The sequence below is a fragment of the Electrona antarctica genome (assembly GCF_951216825.1).
Source record: "Electrona antarctica genome assembly, chromosome: 22".
Classification (NCBI taxonomy): Eukaryota; Metazoa; Chordata; class Actinopteri; order Myctophiformes; family Myctophidae; genus Electrona; species Electrona antarctica.
Window position 1 is genome coordinate 19,900 of NC_136805.1, and position 23,666 is coordinate 43,565.

At 45.3% G+C, this 23,666-nt stretch overlaps 1 protein-coding gene across 1 annotated transcript; it reads left to right on the plus strand.

Annotated features, from left to right (window-relative positions):
- Window positions 1–1,449: 1,449 nt before the first annotated feature.
- On the plus strand, window positions 1,450–17,569 carry LOC306915933 (uncharacterized protein). The gene is made up of 4 exons (XM_079493604.1): window positions 1,450–1,900; window positions 8,362–8,433; window positions 12,874–14,085; window positions 15,123–17,569. Exons 1-4 carry the CDS (start codon window positions 1,699–1,701, stop codon window positions 16,724–16,726), a joined length of 3,090 nt encoding a protein of 1,029 aa, XP_079349730.1. The 5' UTR covers window positions 1,450–1,698; the 3' UTR covers window positions 16,727–17,569.
- The last annotated feature ends 6,097 nt before the right edge of the window (window positions 17,570–23,666 follow it).

A 23,666-nucleotide genomic window follows, 5' to 3' on the forward strand; every position in this document is an offset into this window, starting at 1 on the left:
CTTTTTAAAGTATAATAATGACATTATGAAATGGTTGCCTTATAGGTTGTTAATGGTATAGCCCAACTTTCAGCAGCTGTCACAAAGTTTCCGAAGGGAGTTGGGTTGGAACAAATTGACAGGTTATAGGAGACACCTTTAATGAACACATTTGTGAATAAATGGTGGTATATTAAACTAGCATAATTGAAACACCACTTAACTAACCAGATAAATTGAGTTCTCAAAAACTACCAGGCAGAGTATTGAAGAACTTGCCACACATGAATTGCTAACTTTCCTTTCCTAACTACATTGCAAGTTGCTGTACTCTGTTGTCAACCCTAAGCCATTCCAGCCTATCAAAATGGGCAGGGGTGAGGTGGGTTCCAGGAGTAATGCCAAGTAGTAGCCTGACCAGTTTGTCCTGGGACGTCTGGATGACCATAGTAGCTGATATAGCTGTGTTACTACTATACTATACTATACACTATACTATACTATAATATACTATACTATACTATACTATACACTATACTATATACTATACTATACTATATGGCTCAGGGAAGATATTAGACTTTTGAGGCCATGATTGTTCATCTAAATACTCTGATGTTCAGCTGTCATTGTCTACTGTCAGTACCATTAGTTGTGGTATGGACTCTAGAGCCATAGAACCATTTATTACAGTTATGGTTCTTGGTGTGGAGGCTTGAGGGACTCTAGAGCCATAGAACCATTTATTACAGTTATGGTTCTTGGTGTGGAGGCTTGAGGGACGGCCCTCCCTCAGTTATGGTTCTTGGTGTGGAGGCTTGAGGGACGGCCCTCCCTCAGTTATGGTTCTTGGTGTGGAGGCTTGAGGGACGGACCTCCCTCAGTTATGGTTCTTGGTGTGGAGGCTTGAGGGACGGCCCTCCCTCAGTTATGGTTCTTGGTGTGGAGGCTTGAGGGAGGGACCTCCCTCAAGCCCCCCCCCCTTTTTTCCCCTCACTGTATATGTCTCTTTTCCCTTTTTACCTCCATTATGATGAATTCCTGTTCTGTTCTTTGACTATATAGAAGTGTCTATTTGTACGTCTCTAAATGTTTTGATGAATTGAACAAGGTGGACCCTCTTGTAAACAAGTGTAATGCTTAATTGGGTCGTCCACAGTCTTTGTATTGAGTTTGTGTTTGAAATGTACTGTAATTCTGCAAACTGTTAATACATATTTCAATCAATCAATCCTCTACTCTTTACATCACACTTGTCATTGTGTCAAATGATCTAAAACACAGCATGAGCCACTTGTTGTGTTCAGGTTACTTCTGGACCAAGTGGGGATCGAACCAACTGGCCAGTGGCCGCCTCGTTGATCCTAAATCTATATCAGCGACAGTTACACACCTCCTCCACCAGGGGGCGGCAGGCATTAAGGCTAACGGTGCTCCGCTGGATCCTGTGTTGTTGCGCATGCTTGACCAGTCACGTTGACCAGGAAGTAGAAGATCGTTATTGTAGTTATTCCTTCCTGTTGACGGACGCGACCTGGACGCGACGCGGCGAGGTTTCTCTGGACTCACAACAAAGAAAGGAGGTGAAATATCTCAAAAGCAGTTAAACGTCTCTTAAATGAGTTAAAACGTATCCTAAATGATTTAAATGCATCATAAAGGAGGTTAAACGTCTCTTAAAGGAGGTAAAACGTCTCTTGAAGAGGTAAAACGGGTCAAATGGAGTCTGTACGGCTGGAGATAAACGGACACATGACGTCAGTGGGAGAGGACATATTGTGTGTTTTGGACAAACACACAACAAGCGGTGACGTCTGTCGGCTCAGAGTGTTTGTGTTAGAGCGCCTCAGCGCGGCCGCGCAGTTCATGTGCAGCCTCTTGCAGAGAGAGATGGACACACTGCTGCTACACACCGCTGCAGGTATGTGTGTCAGTCACTGTGTGTGTGTGTGTGTCATACAATATTAAAGAATGATGCAGTTAATGAGGATATTCGTCACCTTTACAGTCAAAGCGTAGAAATCCCACCCATGAGGACGATAAGTAGCCTACTTTTTCCATTGGCTAATGCTGACCCTGATATAAACTCTGCACAACTTGCGATTATTACTCCGAGGACTCTTTATATTAGCAATGAAAATTGTTTTTCCTTGTTTCAAAATAGTCGCAGTTTAAATAATCCCAAAAAATATGCAAATCTCAATAACTATCTTGATATACTATCCATAAACTTTACCGTTATTGGACTGACGGAAACATGGTTGGACAGAGACAAAGTAAATAATGTCTTTATTAACAACTATAATCACCACGCCAGCTTAGCCGCAATTTGCAACTCCCAAACTATAATGGGATGAATCTAGTGTTGCAATACCCTCCATTGACTCCCCACTCATCCAATTTGGTTTGTGATCTGCTTGTCTTAAACAACGTTAAACTCACCAACATTGCAGCTGTAGTCCAAGCTTGAATTATCCTCTTTCAATCTGCCAAGCTTGTTTTTCATAAAAATCCACCGTAGACGTGTTTTGATCTACTTTCTGTCAAGAAATTCTGTGCAGGTGATTATTTGGAGTTTGGAAGCACTCGTCATAAGTCACTGAACGGCCCAGCGTACCACCTGTTTTGAATTTGCACATAATGCTGGAGGCAGCAGCGCGACCCGTTAACAAAAACGAGTGCTTCCAAACTGCAACACTCACTTGCAACTCCAGATTCATCCCATTATAAAACAATCTAGAGTTGCAAATTGCGGCTACACGCCAGCTATAGAACCGAGCGAGGTGGAGGTGGTGTGTCTCTCTTTATTAAGGAGGGCATTCAATTCTCTCCACGCAACGACCTTGTAACTTTAATTGGAGATGAAGCTGAAGCTGTTTTTATAGAACTTATTGAGCCTTTCTTTAAAAAGAAGGTTATAGTGGGTTGTATTTATAGACCTCCAAGTTCAAATATTAATGTCTTCATAGATTGTTTCTATAATACACTTGGCAATATTATGAATGAGAATACAACATGCTATATCAATGTATTCAGTAATCAATCATCCCAATTCATTGACGTAATTAATGCCACGTCGTTCCGTCCTCTCATTTCCAAGGCAATTATACAGCTTGGCTACAAATGTAAACTACTTGTGTTCATATTTGGAAGCCTCTGTAATGTCCATAAGTCAGTCGTGAGGGCCTGCAGTTTGCAGGCATGCCCAATAAGCCGAGAGCTGATCAGGCATCGGCAAAATTCTGTTCAGTGTCTGCAATAATTGGCAGTCGCCATATATGGAGAAGGCGATGCTTTCTGTACCCGTGATCTGTATCCTGAAGCACTTAAAGTGTGTGTGTGTGTGTGTGTGTGTGTGTGTGTGTGTGTGTGTGTGTGTGTGTGTGTGTGTGTGTGTGTGTGTGTGTGTGTGTGTGTGTGTGTGTGTGTGTGTGTGTGTGTGTGTGTGTGTGTGTGTGTGTGTGTGTAACATACGACGAATTAGACCGTTCCTCACCCAGGAATCAGCCCAGCTCCTAATCCAGACAACAGTCTTGTCAAAACTTGACTATTGTAATTCGCTCCTTACTGGCCTACCGGCATGTGCACTTAAGCCTCTCCAAATGATCCAAAATGCCGCAGCTCGTCTGGTCTTCAACCAGCCAAAATTCTCACATGTCTCCCCCCTGCTCCGCTCCCTGCACTGGCTCCCAGTCGCTGCCCGCACAGAATACAAAACTCTGATGCTGGCATTCAAAGCAACCAAAGGTATGGCTCCCCCATATCTTGCAAGCATGATTGAACCCTACAAACCCTCCCGCGCACTCAGATCAGCCAACGCAGGAAAGCTGGAAGTACCCTCACTAAAAACGCCGGGACAACGCTCCACACGTCCCAAACTCTTCTCCCTTCTGGCCCCAAAACTGTGGAATGCACTCCCCGTTGCAATCAGAACTGCAGCATCACTCCCGATCTTCCGCCGTAGTCTGAAGACCCACCTTTTCAGACTCCATCATGGCCCATAGCACTTATCCTACCCCCTTAGATAGCACTTTTTAGATAGCATTTGAAACAGACTTATAGCATGTCATGTAGACAGCACAATAATCGCATTGTATGTAGTCATAGCACATCATAGTACATATGTATAGCATAGTATAGTATATATGTATAGTTAATATGTATAGTGTCATTATATAGATATGTTCTAGTTACGTTCTTAGCTTACGCATGTTTCTTGATAAATGCATTTTATATATGTGATGTATTCCCATACTTTTGTTCCTGCCTAATGTAAGTCGCTCTGGATTAAGAGCGTCTGCTAAATGCCTACATTTTAAATTGTAAGTTGTTGTGTGTGTGTGGGGGGCCGGCCACAGACCCCGCTTTGAAAACCACTGTTATAGGGAATAGTTTGCATGTCTTGCTCTATGGTGTGTGTCTTGCTCTATGGTGTGTGTCTTGGCCACAAAACGTTAAGTATAATATAAAATATAAATATTAAACAAATAATATAAAAGACTGCCAGACAAGTGTTTCTAAAAGTGTGGTCCGTGGACCCCCTGGGGACCCCCCCCCCCCCCCCCCCCCCTGGGGTTCAACCATCTATAAAGACCCCCTGCAGGGGTTCAACCATCTATAAAGACCCCCTGCAGGGGTTCAACCATCTATAAAGACCCCCTGCAGGGGTTCAACCATCTATAAAGACCCCCTGCAGGGGTTCAACCATCTATAATGACCCCCCGCAGGGGTTCAACCATCTATAAAGACCCCCCGCAGGGGTTCAACCATCTATAAAGACCCCCTGCAGGGGTTCAACCATCTATAAAGACCCCCTGCAGGGGTTCAACCATCTATAAAGACCCCCTGCAGGGGTTCAACCATCTATAAAGACCCCCTGCAGGGGTTCAACCATCTATAAAGACCCCCTGCAGGGGTTCAACCATCTATAAAGACCCCCTGCAGGGGTTCAACCATCTATAATGACCCCCTGCAGGGGTTCAACCATCTATAATGACCCCCTGCAGGGGTTCAACCATCTATAAAGACCCCCTGCAGGGGTTCAACCATCTATAATGACCCCCTGCAGGGGTTCAACCATCTATAATGACCCCCTGCAGGGGTTCAACCATCTATAAAGACTCTATAAAGACCCCCTGCAGGGGTTCAACCATCTATAAAGACCCCCTGCAGGGGTTCAACCATCTATAAAGACCCCCTGCAGGGGTTCAACCATCTATAAAGACCCCCTGCAGGGGTTCAACCATCTATAAAGACCCCCTGCAGGGGTTCAACCATCTATAAAGACCCCCTGCAGGGGTTCAACCATCTATAAAGACCCCCTGCAGGGGTTCAACCATCTATAAAGACCCCCTGCAGGGGTTCAACCATCTATAAAGACCCCCTGCAGGGGTTCAACCATCTATAAAGACCCCCTGCAGGGGTTCAACCATCTATAATGACCCCCTGCAGGGGTTCAACCATCTATAATGACCCCCTGCAGGGGTTCAACCATCTATAAAGACCCCCTGCAGGGGTTCAACCATCTATAATGACCCCCTGCAGGGGTTCAACCATCTATAATGACCCCCTGCAGGGGTTCAACCATCTATAAAGACTCTATAAAGACCCCCTGCAGGGGTTCAACCATCTATAAAGACCCCCTGCAGGGGTTCAACCATCTATAAAGACCCCCTGCAGGGGTTCAACCATCTATAAAGACCCCCTGCAGGGGTTCAACCATCTATAAAGACCCCCTGCAGGGGTTCAACCATCTATAAAGACCCCCTGCAGGGGTTCAACCATCTATAAAGACCCCCTGCAGGGGTTCAACCATCTATAATGACCCCCTGCAGGGGTTCAACCATCTATAAAGACCCCCTGCAGGGGTTCAACCATCTATAAAGACCCCCTGCAGGGGTTCAACCATCTATAAAGACCCCCTGCAGGGGTTCAACCATCTATAATGACCCCCTGCAGGGGTTCAACCATCTATAAAGACCCCCTGCAGGGGTTCAACCATCTATAAAGACCCCCTGCAGGGGTTCAACCATCTATAATGACCCCCTGCAGGGGTTCAACCATCTATAAAGACCCCCTGCAGGGGTTCAACCATCTATAATGACCCCCTGCAGGGGTTCAACCATCTATAAAGACCCCCTGCAGGGGTTCAACCATCTATAATGACCCCCTGCAGGGGTTCAACCATCTATAAAGGCAACATTCATGTTTTTATTGTCCTGATAGTCAGTGTGCCGTTATCAACATTATTTTTAATTATGACACCATGTCAACACTACGTTTTTTTGATTGATTCATTGAACTATTTATTAAAGGAGCATTCAGTGATTTGGGTGATTTGGAAAAGACCCCAGTCCTCCCGGTAACAAGATGTGCACATGCACACACTCTACAGTGGGGGAAGTACAACAGACCAACAGCACGTGCACCAAGGCCTGCCCCACTCCATCATGATTGGAGGAAGGCCCCTCTCATCCTGATTGGATGAAGGCTTTGCCACCCAAAGCCCAAACCGAAACTAGGGTTTTTTGACCCCAGGGGCTCACTGGGGACAGGGAGGAACTCCTTATATGGTCAGCACACTTTATAGTAGGGAGGATTATACAAAAAATAAGAAAAAATAAGTGATATTTGAATTAAGTGAAATCACTGAATATCCCTTTAACAGTTTGCAGAATTACAGTACATTTTAAGCACAAACTCAAAACAAAGACTGTTAACTGTGAGTGGACGACACCATAAAACATTACACCTGTTTACAAGAGGGTCCACCTTGTTCAATTCATCAAAACATTTAGAGACGTACAAATAGACACTTCCATATAGTCAAAGAACAGAACAGGAATTCATCATAAAGGAGGTAAAAAAGAGAAAAACATATACAGTGAGGGTAAAAAGGGGTGGGTGGGGGGGATTCAGATCTTACGGGGGCCAGTTTCAACATGTCAACACTACGTTTAATCATGGAACAACACGTAAATTAAACATATCCAACTGGTTTTGATTGTCCTCCACAGGCTTTAGAAGTATTGTCCTCTCCACAGGCTTTAGAAGTATTGTCCTCTCTACAGGCTTTATAAGTATTGTCCTCTCTACAGGCTTTAGAAGTATTGTCCTCTCCACAGGCTTTAGAAGTATTGTCCTCCACAGGCTTTAGAAGTATTGTCCTCTCTACAGGCTTTAGAAGTATTGTCCTCTCTACAGGCTTTAGAAGTATTGTCCTCTCTACAGGCTTTAGAAGTATTGTCCTCCACAGGCTTTAGAAGTATTGACCTCTCTACAGGCTTTAGAAGTATTGTCCTCCACAGGCTTTAGAAGTATTGTCCTCTCTACAGGCTTTAGAAGTATTGTCCTCTCTACAGGCTTTAGAAGTATTGTCCTCCACAGGCTTTAGAAGTATTGTCCTCTCTACAGGCTTTAGAAGTATTGTCCTCCACAGGCTTTAGAAGTATTGTCCTCTCTACAGGCTTTAGAAGTATTGTCCTCTCCACAGGCTTTAGAAGTATTGTCCTCCACAGGCTTTAGAAGTATTGTCCTCTCTACAGGCTTTAGAAGTATTGTCCTCTCTACAGGCTTTAGAAGTATTGTCCTCTCTACAGGCTTTAGAAGTATTGTCCTCCACAGGCTTTAGAAGTATTGTCCTCTCTACAGGCTTTAGAAGTATTGTCCTCTCTACAGGCTTTAGAAGTATTGTCCTCCACAGGCTTTAGAAGTATTTGATTGTCCTCCACAGGCTTTAGAAGTATTGTCCTCCACAGGCTTTAGAAGTATTGTCCTCCACAGGCTTTAGAAGTATTGTCCTCCACAGGCTTTAGTAGTATTGTCCTCTCCACAGGCTTTAGAAGTATTGTCCTCCACAGGCTTTAGAAGTATTTGATTGTCCTCCACAGGCTTTAGAAGTATTGTCCTCCACAGGCTTTAGAAGTATTGTCCTCTACAGGCTTTAGAAGTATTGTCCTCCACAGGCTTTAGAAGTATTGTCCTCCACAGGCTTTAGAAGTATTTGATTGTCCTCCACAGGCTTTAGAAGTATTTTCTTTCACACCAGGATGTAATGATCGTTAGACTCCAGAAAGACTCCCTCCCCAGTCACGGTTATCGGTTTGAACCAATATGTAGAATATTGATTATCTATTTAAAGAAAAGACCTCTCTCTCTCTCTGCCAGTCAGTGTGTCAGGGATCACCCTCCTCCTGTGCCAATGTTGTCACCCGTGCTAGTTTGTGTGTGGAACCAAAGACATTGAACCAAATTGACCCGTAAGGGTCCATTTGGTTTCATGTTCCACTCTCAAGTGGACTAGTCTTTATTTTTGCTGTGATCAATAACTTTACATCGCATCAAGTTTTTATTTGCTTTTTGTTTATGTTTTGGTGAACGTAGATGGAGGAACTGGTGAGATCAAGAAGAACGGAAAAGAATTAAAGAAAAGGTCCAAAGGAAAGAAGAAGACGGGTGAGAAAGAAAAACATCACTATCAGTATTATAACATTATGTGAAAAACATCACTATCTGTATTATAACATTATGTGAAAAACATCACTATCTGTATTATAACATTATGTGAAAAACATCACTATCTGTATTATAACATTATGTGAAAAACATCACTATCTGTATTATAACATTATGTGAAAAACATCACTATCTGTATTATAACATTATGTGAAAAACATCACTATCAGTATTATAACATTATGTGAAAAACATCACTATCTGTATTATAACATTATGTGAAAAACATCACTATCTGTATTATAACATTATGTGAAAAAAATCACTATCTGTATTATAACATTATGTGAAAAACATCACTATCTGTATTATAACATTATGTGAAAAAAATCACTATCTGTATTATAACATTATGTGAAAAACATCACTATCTGTATTATAACATTATGTGAAAAACATCACTATCTGTATTATAACATTATGTGAAAAACATCACTATCTGTATTATAACATTATGTGAAAAACATCACTATCTGTATTATAACATTATGTGAAAAACATCACTATCAGTATTATAACTTTATGTGAATATTGTTGCTAAAAAACAATACATTCTTAATTGTGCCTCATTTAAGAATGTATCTCAATCACTGTTGGGTGGGATGGGTGGATGGGTTAGATCAATGATTGTTTGATCTGGTTTTGATTAGAGATACTGTATCGGTATCGGGGAAAGTATCGGATCGGCCCTTATTTGTCATATATAGAATATGCCAGTCTAACCAGCGATCCCACACAGGGGTAAGGGGTCGACACTATGCCAGTCTAACCAGCGATCCCACACAGGGGTAAGGGGTTGACACTATGGCAGGTAAATAAAATGTTGGGGCATGTGGAGTTTGCTTTGGAGTTGCCCAAACTGCAAGTGCACATTTGAGTGATGAGTCTGCTATAAACACAACACGAGATATAGCTATAAACACAACGTGAGATCACAACACTGGTATCGGTATTCAGTATCGGTATCGGCTAACACAGAAATGGAGGTATCGGGATCGGATCGGAAGCGGAAAAAAACCGCTCACCACCTCACCTCACCACCGCTCCGGTGGTGAGGTGACCACCGCCCCGGTGGTGAGGTGACCACCGATCCGGTGGTGAGGTGACCACCGATCCGGTGGTGAGGTGACCACCGCTCCGGTGGTGAGGTGACCACCGCTCCGGTGGTGAGGTGACCACCGCCCCGGTGGTGAGGTGACCACCGCCCCGGTGGTCACCTCACCACCGCTCCGGTGGTGAGGTGACCACCGCTCCGGTGGTCACCTCACCACCGCTCCGGTGGTGAGGTGACCACCGCTCCGGTGGTGAGGTGACCACCGATCCGGTGGTGAGGTGACCACCGCTCCGGTGGTGAGGTGACCACCGCTCCGGTGGTGAGGTGACCACCGCTCCGGTGGTGAGGTGACCACCGGAGCTGAAATAACGTTGAGCGGTGGTGAGTAAAAACAGAGAGAAGGGCTGGGGCGGTGGCGGTGGTTTGCTCTTCACCGCGGCTCAGTGACGTCATGTTGTAGTTCGGTGGTCACCTCACCACCGAAATTCCAGACTATGAATAACGCTTTAGATCAAGCAATAATTCCTGGACTTTGTTTACTGAACTACTAAAGACCACCTGTTGAGTTGTTAGTTAAGATAATGCAGCACTATCTTCTGCTGCCAGGGATAGGTGGGCAACCCTTAGTGTTTTATTTAGCTGCCAGGGGCAGATGGGCAACCCTTAAGGCTCATACATAGTCTGGATTTTCGGTAGTGAGGTGACCACCGAACTACAACATGACGTCACTGAGCCGCGGTGAAGAGCAAACTACCGTCACCACTCCAGCCCTTCTCTCTGTTTTTACTCACCACCGCTCAACGTTATTTGGTCACCTCATCACCGAAAATCCAGACTATGAATGAGCCTTTAGTGTTTTATTTACCTGCCAGGGGCAGATGGGCAACCCTTAGTGTTTTATTTAGCCGCCAGGGGCAGGTGGGCAACCCTTAGTGTTTTATTTAGCTGCCAGGGGCAGGTGGGCAACCCTTAGTGTTGTATTTAGCTGCCAGGGGCAGGTGGGCAACCCTTATTGTTTTATTTAGCTGCCAGGGGCAGGTGGTCAACCCTTAGTGTTTTATTTAGCTGCCAGGGGCAGGTGGGCAACCCTTATTGTTTTATTTAGCTGCCAGGGGCAGGTGGGCAACCCTTAGTGTTTTATTTAGCTGCCAGGGGCAGGTGGGCAACCCTTAGTGTTTTATTTAGCTGCCAGGGGCAGGTGGGCAACCCTTATTGTTTTATTTAGCTGCCAGGGGCAGGTGGGCAACCCTTAGTGTTTTATTTAGCTGCCAGGGGCAGGTGGGCAACCCTTATTGTTTTATTTAGCTGCCAGGGGCAGGTGGGCAACCCTTAGTGTTTTATTTAGCTGCCAGGGGCAGGTGGGCAACCCTTATTGTTTTATTTAGCTGCCAGGGGCAGGTGGGCAACCCTTAGTGTTTTATTTAGCTCCCAGGGGCAGGTGGGCAACCCTTAGTGTTTTATTTAGCTGCCAGGGGCAGGTGGGCAACCCTTATTGTTTTATTTAGCTGCCAGGGGCAGGTGGGCAACCCTTAGTGTTTTATTTAGCTGCCAGGACCAGGTGGGCAACACTTAGTGTTTTATTTAGCTGCCAGGACCAGGTGGGCAACCCTTAGTGTTTTATTTAGCTGCCAGGGGCAGGTGGGCAACCCTTAGTGTTTTATTTAGCTGCCAGGACCAGGTGGGCAACCCATAGTGTTTTATTTAGCTGCCAGGGCCAGGTGGGCAACCCTTAGTGTTTTATTTAGCTGCCAGGACCAGGTGGGCAACCCTTAGTGTTTTATTTAGCTGCCAGGGGCAGGTGGGCAACCCTTATTGTTTTATTTAGCTGCCAGGGGCAGGTGGGCATCCCTTAGTGTTTTATTTAGCTGCCAGGGGCAGGTGGGCAACCCTTAGTGTTTTATTTAGCTGCCAGGGGCAGGTGGGCAACCTTTAGTGTTTTATTTAGCTGCCAGGGGCAGGTGGGCAACCCTTAGTGTTTTATTTAGCTGCCAGGACCAGGTGGGCAACCCTTAGTGTTTTATTTAGCTGCCAGGACCAGGTGGGCAACCCTTAGTGTTTTATTTAGCTGCCAGGGGCAGGTGGGCAACCCTTCGTGTTTTATTTAGCTGCCAGGGGCAGGTGGGCAACCCTTAGTGTTTTATTTAGCTGCCAGGGGCAGGTGGGCAACCCTTAGTGTTTTATTTAGCTGCCAGGGGGAGGTGGGCAACCCTTAAGGCTCATACATAGTCTGGATGTTCCGTGGTGAGGTGACCACCGAACTACAACATGACGTCACAAGCCGCGGTGAAGAGCAAACCACCGCCCCAGCCCTTCTCTCTGTTTTTACTCACCACCGCTCAACGTTACTTTAGCTCCGGTGGTCACCTCACCACCGAAAATCCTAGAGTCTATGACTATGAATGAGCCTTTAGTGTTTGTTTTTTTTACTCTGTCCCAACTCTGTCTGCCCAGTGTCCCCCCAGTGCCCCCCCAGTGCCTCCCCAGTACCTCCCCAGTGTCTCCCCAGTGCCAGTGTCCCGCCAGTGCCTCCACAGAGCCTCCCCAGTGTCCCCACAGTTCCTCCCCAATGGACCCCCAGTGCCTCCACAGTGTCCCCACTGTCCCCCCAGTGCCTCCACAGTGTCTCCTCAATTTTTGGGACAGAGTAAAAAAAAAAAAAAAAACCTTTTTATATTTTTTTATTTTTTGAGGGGGGGGGGGGGGGGGGGGGGGGGGGCGAAAAATCCTGCTTGGGGCGCCAGATTGCTCAGGACCGGCCCTGTGTGTTACACTCTCAGAGTTACAGACCCGTAAGGGTCCATTTGGTTCCACTCTCAGACCCCTTATCCACCGGTTGGTGGAACCGGTTCAGTTCTTTTTGGTTCTTAGTCCATGAGCCAGAGCTCCAAAATTGGAACCTTAATTATGAATTGAGTGGTAAAACCATACATGTTAGAATGTTATCACCATGAAACTTCCCCAATTGAGTACTTACACGAAGACAATGATTTATTGTATTACAAATTTTACATTTTAAATATGCAAATGAGGCATTATGTAGGAAAATATGCAAAATAATCAAAAATAAGAAAAAGCTACTATTCTGTAAGGGTTATCATGTATTAATTTACTTGTATTGATCCTATAAACAATTTAATATAGGTCTAGTTTTTCCCACCAATTTTGGAGCTCTGGCTCATGGACTAAGAACCAAAAAGAAACGGTTCCCATTGGGAACCAACAGAGTCTCAGAGTTACAGTCCTTGGTTCATTCTGCCTTAAGTAGCATGTGCCATGCCAACCTAGGGGGTTGCTTTTCTCTCATTTCATATTTTCTTTTCCCCTAGACGTCCTCGCTGTGTGCACAGAGGACCAGGAGAGGAGGAGACCCAGTCTGGACCAGGAGAGGAGGAGACCCAGTCTGGACCAGGAGATTAGGAGACCCAGTCTGGACCAGGAGAGGAGGAGACCCAGTCTGGACCAGGAGAGGAGGAGACCCAGTCTGGACCAGGAGGAACCACAACAAGACCAGGAGCATCCAGATCCTCCACAGATTGAAACGGAGCTGCTTCAACAACCAGAGGATGCTGATGGTTCAACGCTGACAGTAAAGAGTGTCGTTGTCGATGGTGAGAACAGAGAGCCAGAGCCTGTAGCCGGTACCTCCTCCACCGGATACATAAAAACACAACCTGATGTGGGCCGGCTGCCGTCACCACCAACTAGAGGTTACCACCCCCTCTCTTCAGATGGTTCTGATGTGGGCCGGCTGCCGTCACCACCAACTAGAGGTTACCACCCCCTCTCTTCAGATGGTTCTGATGTGGGCCGGCTGCCGTCACCACCAACTAGAGGTTACCACCCCCTCTCTTCAGATGGTTCTGATGTGGGCCGGCTGCCGTCACCACCAACTAGAGGTTACCACCCCCTCTCTTCAGATGGTTCTGATGTGGGCCGGCTGCCGTCACCACCAACTAGAGGTTACCACCCCCTCTCTTCAGATGGTTCTGATGTGGGCCGGCTGCCGTCACCACCAACTAGAGGTTACCACCCCCTCTCTTCAGATGGTTCTGATGTGGGCCGGCTGCCGTCACCACCAACTAGAGGTTACCACCCCCTCTCTTCAGATGGTTCTGATGTGGGCCGGCTGCCGTCACCACCAACTAGAGGTTACCACCCCCTCTCTTCAGATGGTTCTGATGTGGGCCGGCTGCCGTCACCACCAACTAGAGGTTACCACCCCCTCTCTTCAGATGGTTCTGATGTGGGCCGGCTGCCATCACCACCAACTAGAGGTTACCACCCCCTCTCTTCAGATGGTTCTGATGTGGGCCGGCTGCCGTCACCACCAACTAGAGGTTACCACCCCCTCTCTTCAGATGGTTCTGATGTGGGCCGGCTGCCGTCACCACCAACTAGAGGTTACCACCCCCTCTCTTCAGATGGTTCTGATGTGGGCCGGCTGCCGTCACCACCAACTAGAGGTTACCACCCCCTCTCTTCAGATGGTTCTGAATGTGATGCCGACGACGGTGATGACTGGGAGGACGCCAAGCCAGGTCAGTCAGCTGTGACCCATTTTAGAACTAGGACTGAGGCCAGATTCTACGTTAAAAAAATGTCTTCCAAAACATTTGACGGTTTTCTGAAAAAACTTATGTTTCTAAATATGTCAGTGGTTCTCAAACTATTTCAGTAGTCAAGGACCCCAAACACATCCGAAAATAATGTTGTTCCAGCCAGAATGATGTTAAATCTTTTGAACATTTGGTTACACTGCCAAAGTTAAAGTACGTACGTGTCTACAGTCAGCGAAGGGGACTTTTTAATGAACCTGCGCGAGCAAAGTGAAGGGACTGGAAACAATCTACAGGTTTGAACTAGGGATGTCCCGATCACGTGGATCGGAAATCAGAGCCGATCATGTCATTTTCAAATGATCGGGAGAAATAGTCTTGTGTCTTGATTGTAAATCTCAAAGAAAGATGTGATATTTTGTGAAAACTGTGGTGTTTATATTGATGTTTGTCCTCCTGGGGCATTAGATCCAGCAGTGGCAAACACTTGGTCTCAAAGATCACCAACAAAGACCTGAAATAGACCCATGATGAAAACAAAAGGAATGCAACCCCCACTATGCATGATATGATAATGTCCTGTAGTAGGCCTATACTATCTGTCTCTGAATGACAGCCATGAAAGAGTTTTTTAACTTTGACTTCAGTTCCATAAGCTGTAGTTGCAAGATTGACTCTAATCTAATTAACCAATACATCATTACTTTTGCTATGATTCCCTAGAAAAATATAGAAATTGTCTAAGAATATATAGCTTGTTGCTTAGCAGAAAAGGAAATGTAAAAATAAGCTCTAAGATATTTTAAAATATATTTCCGTGAACAGAAATGCCCCCCCCCCCCCCCCCTCCCCCCCAAAAAGAAAGTAATGCAGGAGTTCTGCGTGTGCATGCTGAGACTCATGGCAGTATGGCATTGTTGGCAGGTCTGACTATATGTATTTGTAGATAGAATCTGATAGATTGAGGAAGTATATTGATTTGTTCTCTGATGATGTTTCCTCCTCTGTCCTCCTTATAGATCTCACACTCCTTCCTGGGTGTGAAGAGGAGGAGAGGAGCCCCAGTCTGGTCCAGGAGGAACCACAACCTCCACAGATTAAAGAGGAACAGCAGGAGGAGCTACTTCAAAGACCAGAGGAGGCTGCAGGGTCGTCTCTGAAAGTACACATGAGGACTCATGAAAATACGGTTGCGTGTTCAGTTTGTAGCAAAAGCTATGGCACCAATACAATGCTGAAAAGACACATGCTCATTCATACAGGGGAAAAGCCATTTGCTTGTTCAGTTTGCAGCAAAAGCTATCAGTATACTCAACAACTGAAACTACACATGAGGACTCATACAGGGGAAAAGCCATTTGCTTGTTCAGTTTGTAGCAAAAGCTATAGTCTCCCTCAAGTGCTTAAAAGACACATGAGGATTCATACAGGGGGAAAACCCTTTGCTTGTTCAGTTTGTAGCAAACGCTTTTTTGAATCTGGACATATGAAAAAACACATGAGGACTCATACAGGTGAGAAGCCATTTGCTTGTTCAGTCTGTAGCAAAAGCTATAGCCACACTCAACTGTTGAAAGCACACATGAGTACCCATACAGAGGGAAAGCCATTTGCGTGTTCAGTTTGTAGCAAAAGCTATGGCCTCAATACACTGCTCAAAAGACACATGATGACTCATACAGTGGGAAAGCCATTTGCGTGTTCAGTTTGTAGCAAAAGCTATGGCACCAATACAATGCTGAAAAGACACATGCTCATTCATACAGGGGAAAAGCCATTTGCTTGTTCAGTTTGCAGCAAAAGCTATCAGTATACTCAACAACTGAAAACACACATGAGGACTCATACAGGGGAAAAGCCATTTCTTTGTTCACTTTGTGGCCAAAGCTATAGCCATCCTGTATATCTGAAAAAACACATGATGACTCATACAGGGGAAAAGGCATTTCTTTGTTCAATTTGTAGCAAAAGCTTTACTCAATCTGGAGATGTGAAAAGACACATGCTCATTCATACAGGGGAAAGGCCATTCATGTGTTCAGTTTGTGGCAAACGCTATAGACAAGCTGCAACACTGAAAAGTCACATGCGCATTCATACAGGGGAAAAGCCATGTCTTTGTCCAATTTGTGGCAAAAGCTATACTCATTCTACATCTCTGAAAAGTCACATGAGGACTCATGCAGGCGAAAAGGCATTTCTTTGTTCACTTTGTGGTAAAAGCTATAGTCATCCTGTAAATCTGAAAAGACACATGATGACTCATACAGGGGAAAGGCCATTAGCTTGTTCAGTTTGTAGCAAAAGCTTTAACGAATATAGTAATTTGAAAAGTCACATGAGGATTCATACAGGGGAGAAACCCTATGTTTGTTCAGATTGTAGCAGAAGCTTTAGAACGAGTCAAGCTCTGAAGAAACACATGATGACTCATACAGGGGACAGACCCGTTGCTTGTTCTGTTTGTGGCAAAAGCTATAGGGACGTTCGAGGTTTGAGAAGTCACATGGGGACTCATACAGGGGAGAAACCCTTTGCTTGTTCAGTTTGTGGCAGAAGCTTTGGTTACGCTCATACTTTGAAAAGGCACATGAGGAGGACTCACACTGGGGACAACCCATAGACAACCCATAGACATAGACAACCCATAGACAGACAACCCATAGACATAGACAACCCATATACATAGACAACCCATAGACATAGACAACCCATATACATAGAAAACCCATAGACAACCCATATACATAGACAACCCATAGATAACCCAGAGACAAACCCACAGACATTGACAACCCATAGACAACCCATATACATAGACAACCCATAGACAACCCATATACATAGACAACCCATAGACAACCCACAGACATAGACAACCCATAGACAACCCACAGACATAGACAACCCATAGACATAGACAACCCATAGACAACCCATAGACAACCCATAGACATAGACAACCCATAGACAACCCATAGACATAGACAACCCATAGACAACCCATATACATAGACAACCCATAGACAACCCATAGACATAGACAACCCATGGACAACCCATAGAAAGAAAACCCATAGACATAGACAACCCATAGAAAACCCATAGACATAGACAACCCATAGACAACCCATAGACATAGACAACCCACATACATAGACAACCCATAGACAACCCACAGACATAGACAACCCATAGACATAGACAACCCATAGAAACCCACAGATGGACAACCCCTAGACATAGACAACCCATAGACAGACAACCCATAGACAACCCATAGAAGACCCATAGACATAGACAACCCATAGACATAGACAACCCATAGACAACCCATAGAACACCCTCTGTTGACAGCATCTAGAACACCCTCTGTTGACAGCATCTAGAACACCCTCTGTTGACAGCATCTAGAACACCCTCTGTTGACAGCATCTAGAACGCCCTCTGTTGACAGCATCTAGAACGCCCTCTGTTGACAGCATCTAGAACGCCCTCTGTTGACAGCATCTAGAACGCCCTCTGTTGACAGCATCTAGAACGCCCTCTGTTGACAGCATCTAGAGCGCCCTCTGTTGACAGCATCTAGAGCGCCCTCTGTTGACAGCATCGAGAACACCCTCTGTTGACAGCATCTAGAACGCCCTCTGTTGACAGCATCTAGAGCGCCCTCTGTTGACAGCATCTAGAGCGCCCTCTGTTGACAGCATCTAGAGCGCCCTCTGTTGACAGCATCTAGAGCGCCCTCTGTTGACAGCATCTAGAACACCCTCTGTTGACAGCATCTAGAACACCCTCTGTTGACAGCATCTAGAACACCCTCTGTTGACAGCATCTAGAGCGCCCTCTGTTGACAGCATCTAGAACACCCTCTGTTGACAGCATCTAGAACACCCTCTGTTGACAGCATCTAGAACACCCTCTGTTGACAGCATCTAGAGCGCCCTCTGTTGACAGCATGGCAATAGAGCGCCCTCTGGCGCTGAGTGCCGCCTGCTGGAAAAAGGTGCTATGGCGCTTGAGTGCCTGGGATTTCTGGCCATTCCACGATGATGGTCTTCCGTTTTTGGCTTTCATCTTAGATGCTAAAGCAGAGATAGCATCAATGCTACTCACCAGATAATCAGAAAATACTTAAAAAACATTTCGGATCTGTTCGCGGAGCCCTAGCAACGGTGCATAGTGACCTAGCAACGGTGCATAGCAACCTAGCAACGGTGCATAGCAACCGGAGCGGTTCAAAAGATTTAGAAGACATTTTTTAAATTTCGATGTCAGGTCTAAATAGGTTAAGACGAGCCTGCTCGTCATGCGTACCCAGCGCACGCACGCACGCACGCACACACACACACACACACACACACACACACACACACACACACACACACACACCCAGCACATGGCGCAAAATGGATGACTCAGGACGAGTATACCCGTCATACGGCCCCAACGTGTTCATACGATTAAGATGCCTTTAAAATTTGCCGTTGTTGTTTTTCCTCAGTATTTGTTAACTGTTACTTCCAGAATTTCTGGAAAGGTTTTTTTGGAAAACTGGTGGAAATACTGCAAAAAATCTGAAAAACGCAGCAGTCTGTAGGAGAAAAAGAAACTGCAATCCATCAGCTCAGTTTAAAGCTTGTTGTATGAGTGGCTTTGAGGACATGAAGGACATTGAGTGGCTTTGAGGACATGAAGGACATTGAGTGGCTTTGAGGACATGAAGCACATTGAGTGGCTTTGAGGACATGAAGCACATTGAGTGGCTTTGAGGACATGAAGCACATTGAGTGGCTTTGAGGACATGAAGGACATTGAGTGGCTTTGAGGACATGAAGGACATTGAGTGGCTTTGAGGACATGAAGGACATTGAGTGGCTTTGAGGACATGAAGGACATTGAGTGGCTTTGAGGACATGAAGCACATTGAGTGGCTTTGAGGACATGAAGCACATTGAGTGGCTTTGAGGACATGAAGCACATTGAGTGGCTTTGAGGACATGAAGCACATTGAGTGGCTTTGAGGACATGAAGCACATTGAGTGGCTTTGAGGACATGAAGCACATTGAGTGGCTTTGAGGACATGAAGGACATTGAGTGGCTTTGAGGACATGAAGGACATTGAGTGGCTTTGAGGACATGAAGGACATTGAGTGGCTTTGAGGACATGAAGCACATTGAGTGGCTTTGAGGACATGAAGCACATTGAGTGGCTTTGAGGACATGAAGCACATTGAGTGGCTTTGAGGACATGAAGCACATTGAGTGGCTTTGAGGACATGAAGCACATTGAGTGGCTTTGAGGACATGAATGACATTGAGTGGCTTTGAGGACATGAAGGACATTGAGTGGCTTTGAGGACATGAAGCACATTGAGTGGCTTTGAGGACATGAAGGACATTGAGTGACTTTGAGGACATGAAGCACATTGAGTGGCTTTGAGGACATGAAGCACATTGGCCCTCATTTATCAATTGAGTGTAAAATCTCCCCCGAATTCGAGTGTAGGATTCGTAGTACACCCACGTCGGGTCGGCATTTATAAAGTGATCGCAGACAGCTGATCCTTCCTAATTTAATTCCTAGCAGTGATAAATGTGACGGTTGAAATCAATCTGGCACGCCCTATGAAATCAAGCCTCGCCCTTGTTTTTGCGACATGAACATGAACTTGCCTAAGTTGCCTTGCTGCCCCCTCCCATACACACACACAGACGCACACACGCACACGCAACTTGTTGTATCTTAAATAAATAAACCTGCATGAATTAAATAAAGCTGTAGGACTACCCTGTCTGTTTCTCCTCTCGTTTCGCTTCCCTTGCTGCCCGCCTCACCCCCCCGCACGGACGCACATATCGCAATTTGCAAGCAACTGTCACTGTGTTGTTAGTTGTATATTCAATTATTAAAGTCTTTATTCATTTAATATACAACAAGATATATTAGTGAACGAAAACCTGAACCTGTGAACCATGAATTATATAACAAATAGGCGCACACACACGCTGCTGTTTTGCAAGGTGCATCTCCTGTCCTGTCTGTCTCTCTATCACTGTGGTCCGTCCGTGACACCGTGACCAATTGACCGTTCGACAGTCTATTTAAATTGCCTCGCTGTCAACTGTCAATTATATGAATAGTGCAGCCAAAACCGTAGCCTCATGTGGCACTGGACAGTGGTGATGGTGGTGGTGGGCTGCAGGCTGGCTTAGCCTATACTATCTCCGATGCGTTCCCACTTGCGCTGGCACGGCACATTTGGCATTCGAGCGACGCGTCGGGTTTATTAAACGAGGAGGAGATTGCACATACTGTAACTCCAGAAAGACATCGGCCTGTAGATTAGGCTACAGTAGGCTACCCATGTTGGGACTCTCCGCGCTGCAGCGCTGCACTATACTCTAAACGTCCCGTCATGGAAATATTTCAGCACAGACAGCCCAAATCCTCGCATGTATGCGCTTATGCAAAACACTAATTTCATATGACACAAAGAGACATCGTATTCCTTTACTTTTTTTTTCTTTTTTACATTTAGCCCATATACATACCTATACAGTTTTATATAAACATTTTAGGAGTGAATACATATGTTTCGATGCCTGTGACAGCCTCTAAGCTGGTCAAACAATGCTGCTCCGCTGTTCTACGACAGAAAAAACAGGTGAGGACAAAGCGTACGACAGCTCCCGACCAGACGTGATTTTTGTCTTGGCACAAGATCATTTTCAAGCTTTGGCGCAAATCGTAAATGCCGATACACCCATATTTTGGCGTACGCACGGTTGATAAATGAGGGCCATTGAGTGGCTTTGAGGACATTAAGGACATTGAGTGGCTTTGAGGACATTAAGGACATTGAGTGGCTTTGAGGACATTGAGCACATTGAGTGGCTTTGAGGACATTAAGGACATTCTTGGCGGGAACCCCTTTTGGTGTTTTAAAGCATTATGTTATACTTTAGCTATTGAAAAATAGCAGATCTACAAGCCCACTCGGTGGCGCGCTATGAGGTCTGTAGAGCTGCTATTTTTGAAAAGTTGTGAAAATGTGGCACAAATCATTGAATATATATTTCAGAGCGAACATTTTTAACTAAAATATTTGCTTCTGGGGGGTCCCTGGAACGACATATTTGGAGATGGGGGTCCGTGGCCCAATAGAGATAATTCTGGGGGTCGTTGACATGAAAAAGGTTGAGCACCACTGACATAGAAACATGGGTTTTTCAGAAAAATTTTAGTATTTAGAAGCCTTTTTTTTATCGACCTCAGTCCAAAATGGGTTCAGCACATTGAGTGGCTTTGAGGACATTAATCACATTGAGTGGCTGGCCTGACTTAGAGTATAGCCCCGCCCACATGACATTAGCCCCGCCCACATGATATTAGCCCCGCCCACCACTAGCTCTCAACCTCCATCTCAAGTCTTCCCCAACCTTTTTTCTTCTCCCAGGGCACCACGCACGCACACACACACACACACACACACACACACACACACACACACACACAGGGTATATTGTATATTGCTGGTACAATGTATGAGGAACCAGAACAAAATATTGACTCATGTACACAATGTGTAATAAACAAATGCTAAAATTGCCATTCGAATGCAGTTTTCGTTTTGTTCTGTGTGTGTGTGTATGTGTGCGTGCGTTACTGAGTTCATTGATTCTGACATTTAATTATGTATTTTATAATATTGTTCTTATTTTCTATTCTCAACTCCTGATTAACTAGTTTTAAGGTAAGATCTCAAGACACTTGTAACTATTTATAGCAGAAGTAGCAGATCTACAAGCTCACAATGTGTGCCAATGCAATCAGCTTATGGACCGATTCCGTAACGGGTCTCATGGTCGCAGCCTACGTATTTCCGGAGACGACACATCTGCCGCTTCCCCGCACCAAGCTTCTACTACAGTGAATGGAAAGGTGACTGATGTTAGTCTGCCTCAAACGTTACTCTTTTACCTGCTTTTTACTAACACTAACATTACAAAGATGCCCAGAACATCGGGTAGTTTATACCCGATGTTTAGTTTGAACCTGTGTAGTATAGTTTGAACCTGTGTAGTTTATGGCTGCTCCAACAGTAGAGATGAACCTGTGTAGTTTATGGCTGCTCCAACAGTAGAGATGAACCTGTGTAGTTTATGGCTGCTCCAACAGTAGAGATGAACCTGTGTAGTTTATGGCTGCTCCAACAGTAGAGATGAACCTGTGTAGTTTATGGCTGCTCCAACAGTAGAGATGAACCTGTGTAGTTTATGGCTGCTCCAACAGTAGAGATGAACCTGTGTAGTTTATGGCTGCTCCAACAGTAGAGATGAACCTGTGTAGTTTATGGCTGCTCCAACAGTAGAGATGAACCTGTGTAGTTTATGGCTGCTCCAACAGTAGAGATGAACCTGTGTAGTTTATGGCTGCTCCAACAGTAGAGATGAACCTGTGTAGTTTAAGGCTGCTCCAACAGTAGAGATGAACCTGTGTAGTTTATGGCTGCTCCAACAGTAGAGATGAACCTGTGTAGTTTATGGCTGCTCCAACAGTAGAGATGAACCTGTGTAGTTTATGGCTGCTCCAACAGTAGAGATGAACCTGTGTAGTTTATGGCTGCTCCAACAGTAGAGATGAACCTGTGTAGTTTAAGGATACTCCAACAGTAGAGATGAACCTGTGTAGTTTATGGCTGCTCCAACAGTAGAGATGAACCTGTGTAGTTTATGGCTGCTCCAACAGTAGAGATGAACCTGTGTAGTTTATGGCTGCTCCAACAGTAGGGATGAACCTGTGTAGTTTATGGCTGCTCCAACAGTAGTGGCAACATAAAAAAAAACAGAATGTCAAAATATCTACCGCGGTGGCTGAGACCAGAGCCATAGAGTAATGGTTGAGACGAAGCAGTGAAAGGTCCTGAAAGATACATAACGTCAGTCTTACCCAATCTTTCTGTTTTAGGAACACAAGGCTGCTGTACTTTATACCTCATACTTTAATGCTTAGTATGGTAATGGTAAAGTAAAACTACCTCAAATGTGTACTTACTGTAGGCTAAGTACATCACTTGAGCAAATGTATACTTAGTTACTTTACACCAGTGGTTCTCAAAGTGGGGTCCGGGGACCCCCAGGGGTCCTTGAGGGGTTTCCAGGAGGTCCCACTGCAACATGTTCCATATCGTTGGTTAGTCATTAGTCATTAGTCACTTTGTTGTGTGTGTGTGTGTGTGTGTGTGTGTGTGTGTGTGTGTGTGTGTGTGTGTGTGTGTGTGTGTGTGTGTGTGTGTGTGTGTGTGTGTGTGTGTGTGTGTGTGTGTGTGTGTGTGTGTGTGTGTGTGTGTGTGTGTGTGTGTGTGTGTGTGTGTGTGGAGAACATCAGATGTCAGGTTGGTGTTGGCTGGAGGGAAGCAGGCTGACAGGAACAGAGCTGGAAACCACATTCTGCAGCAGACTGCGTTACAGTAATATTGTGGTACGAGGCTTCAAAAAAACAGCTCCCGTAGGATTTTTGTGCATATCTTGGTTCTATAGAGCGTCGCAGTCTTCTTTC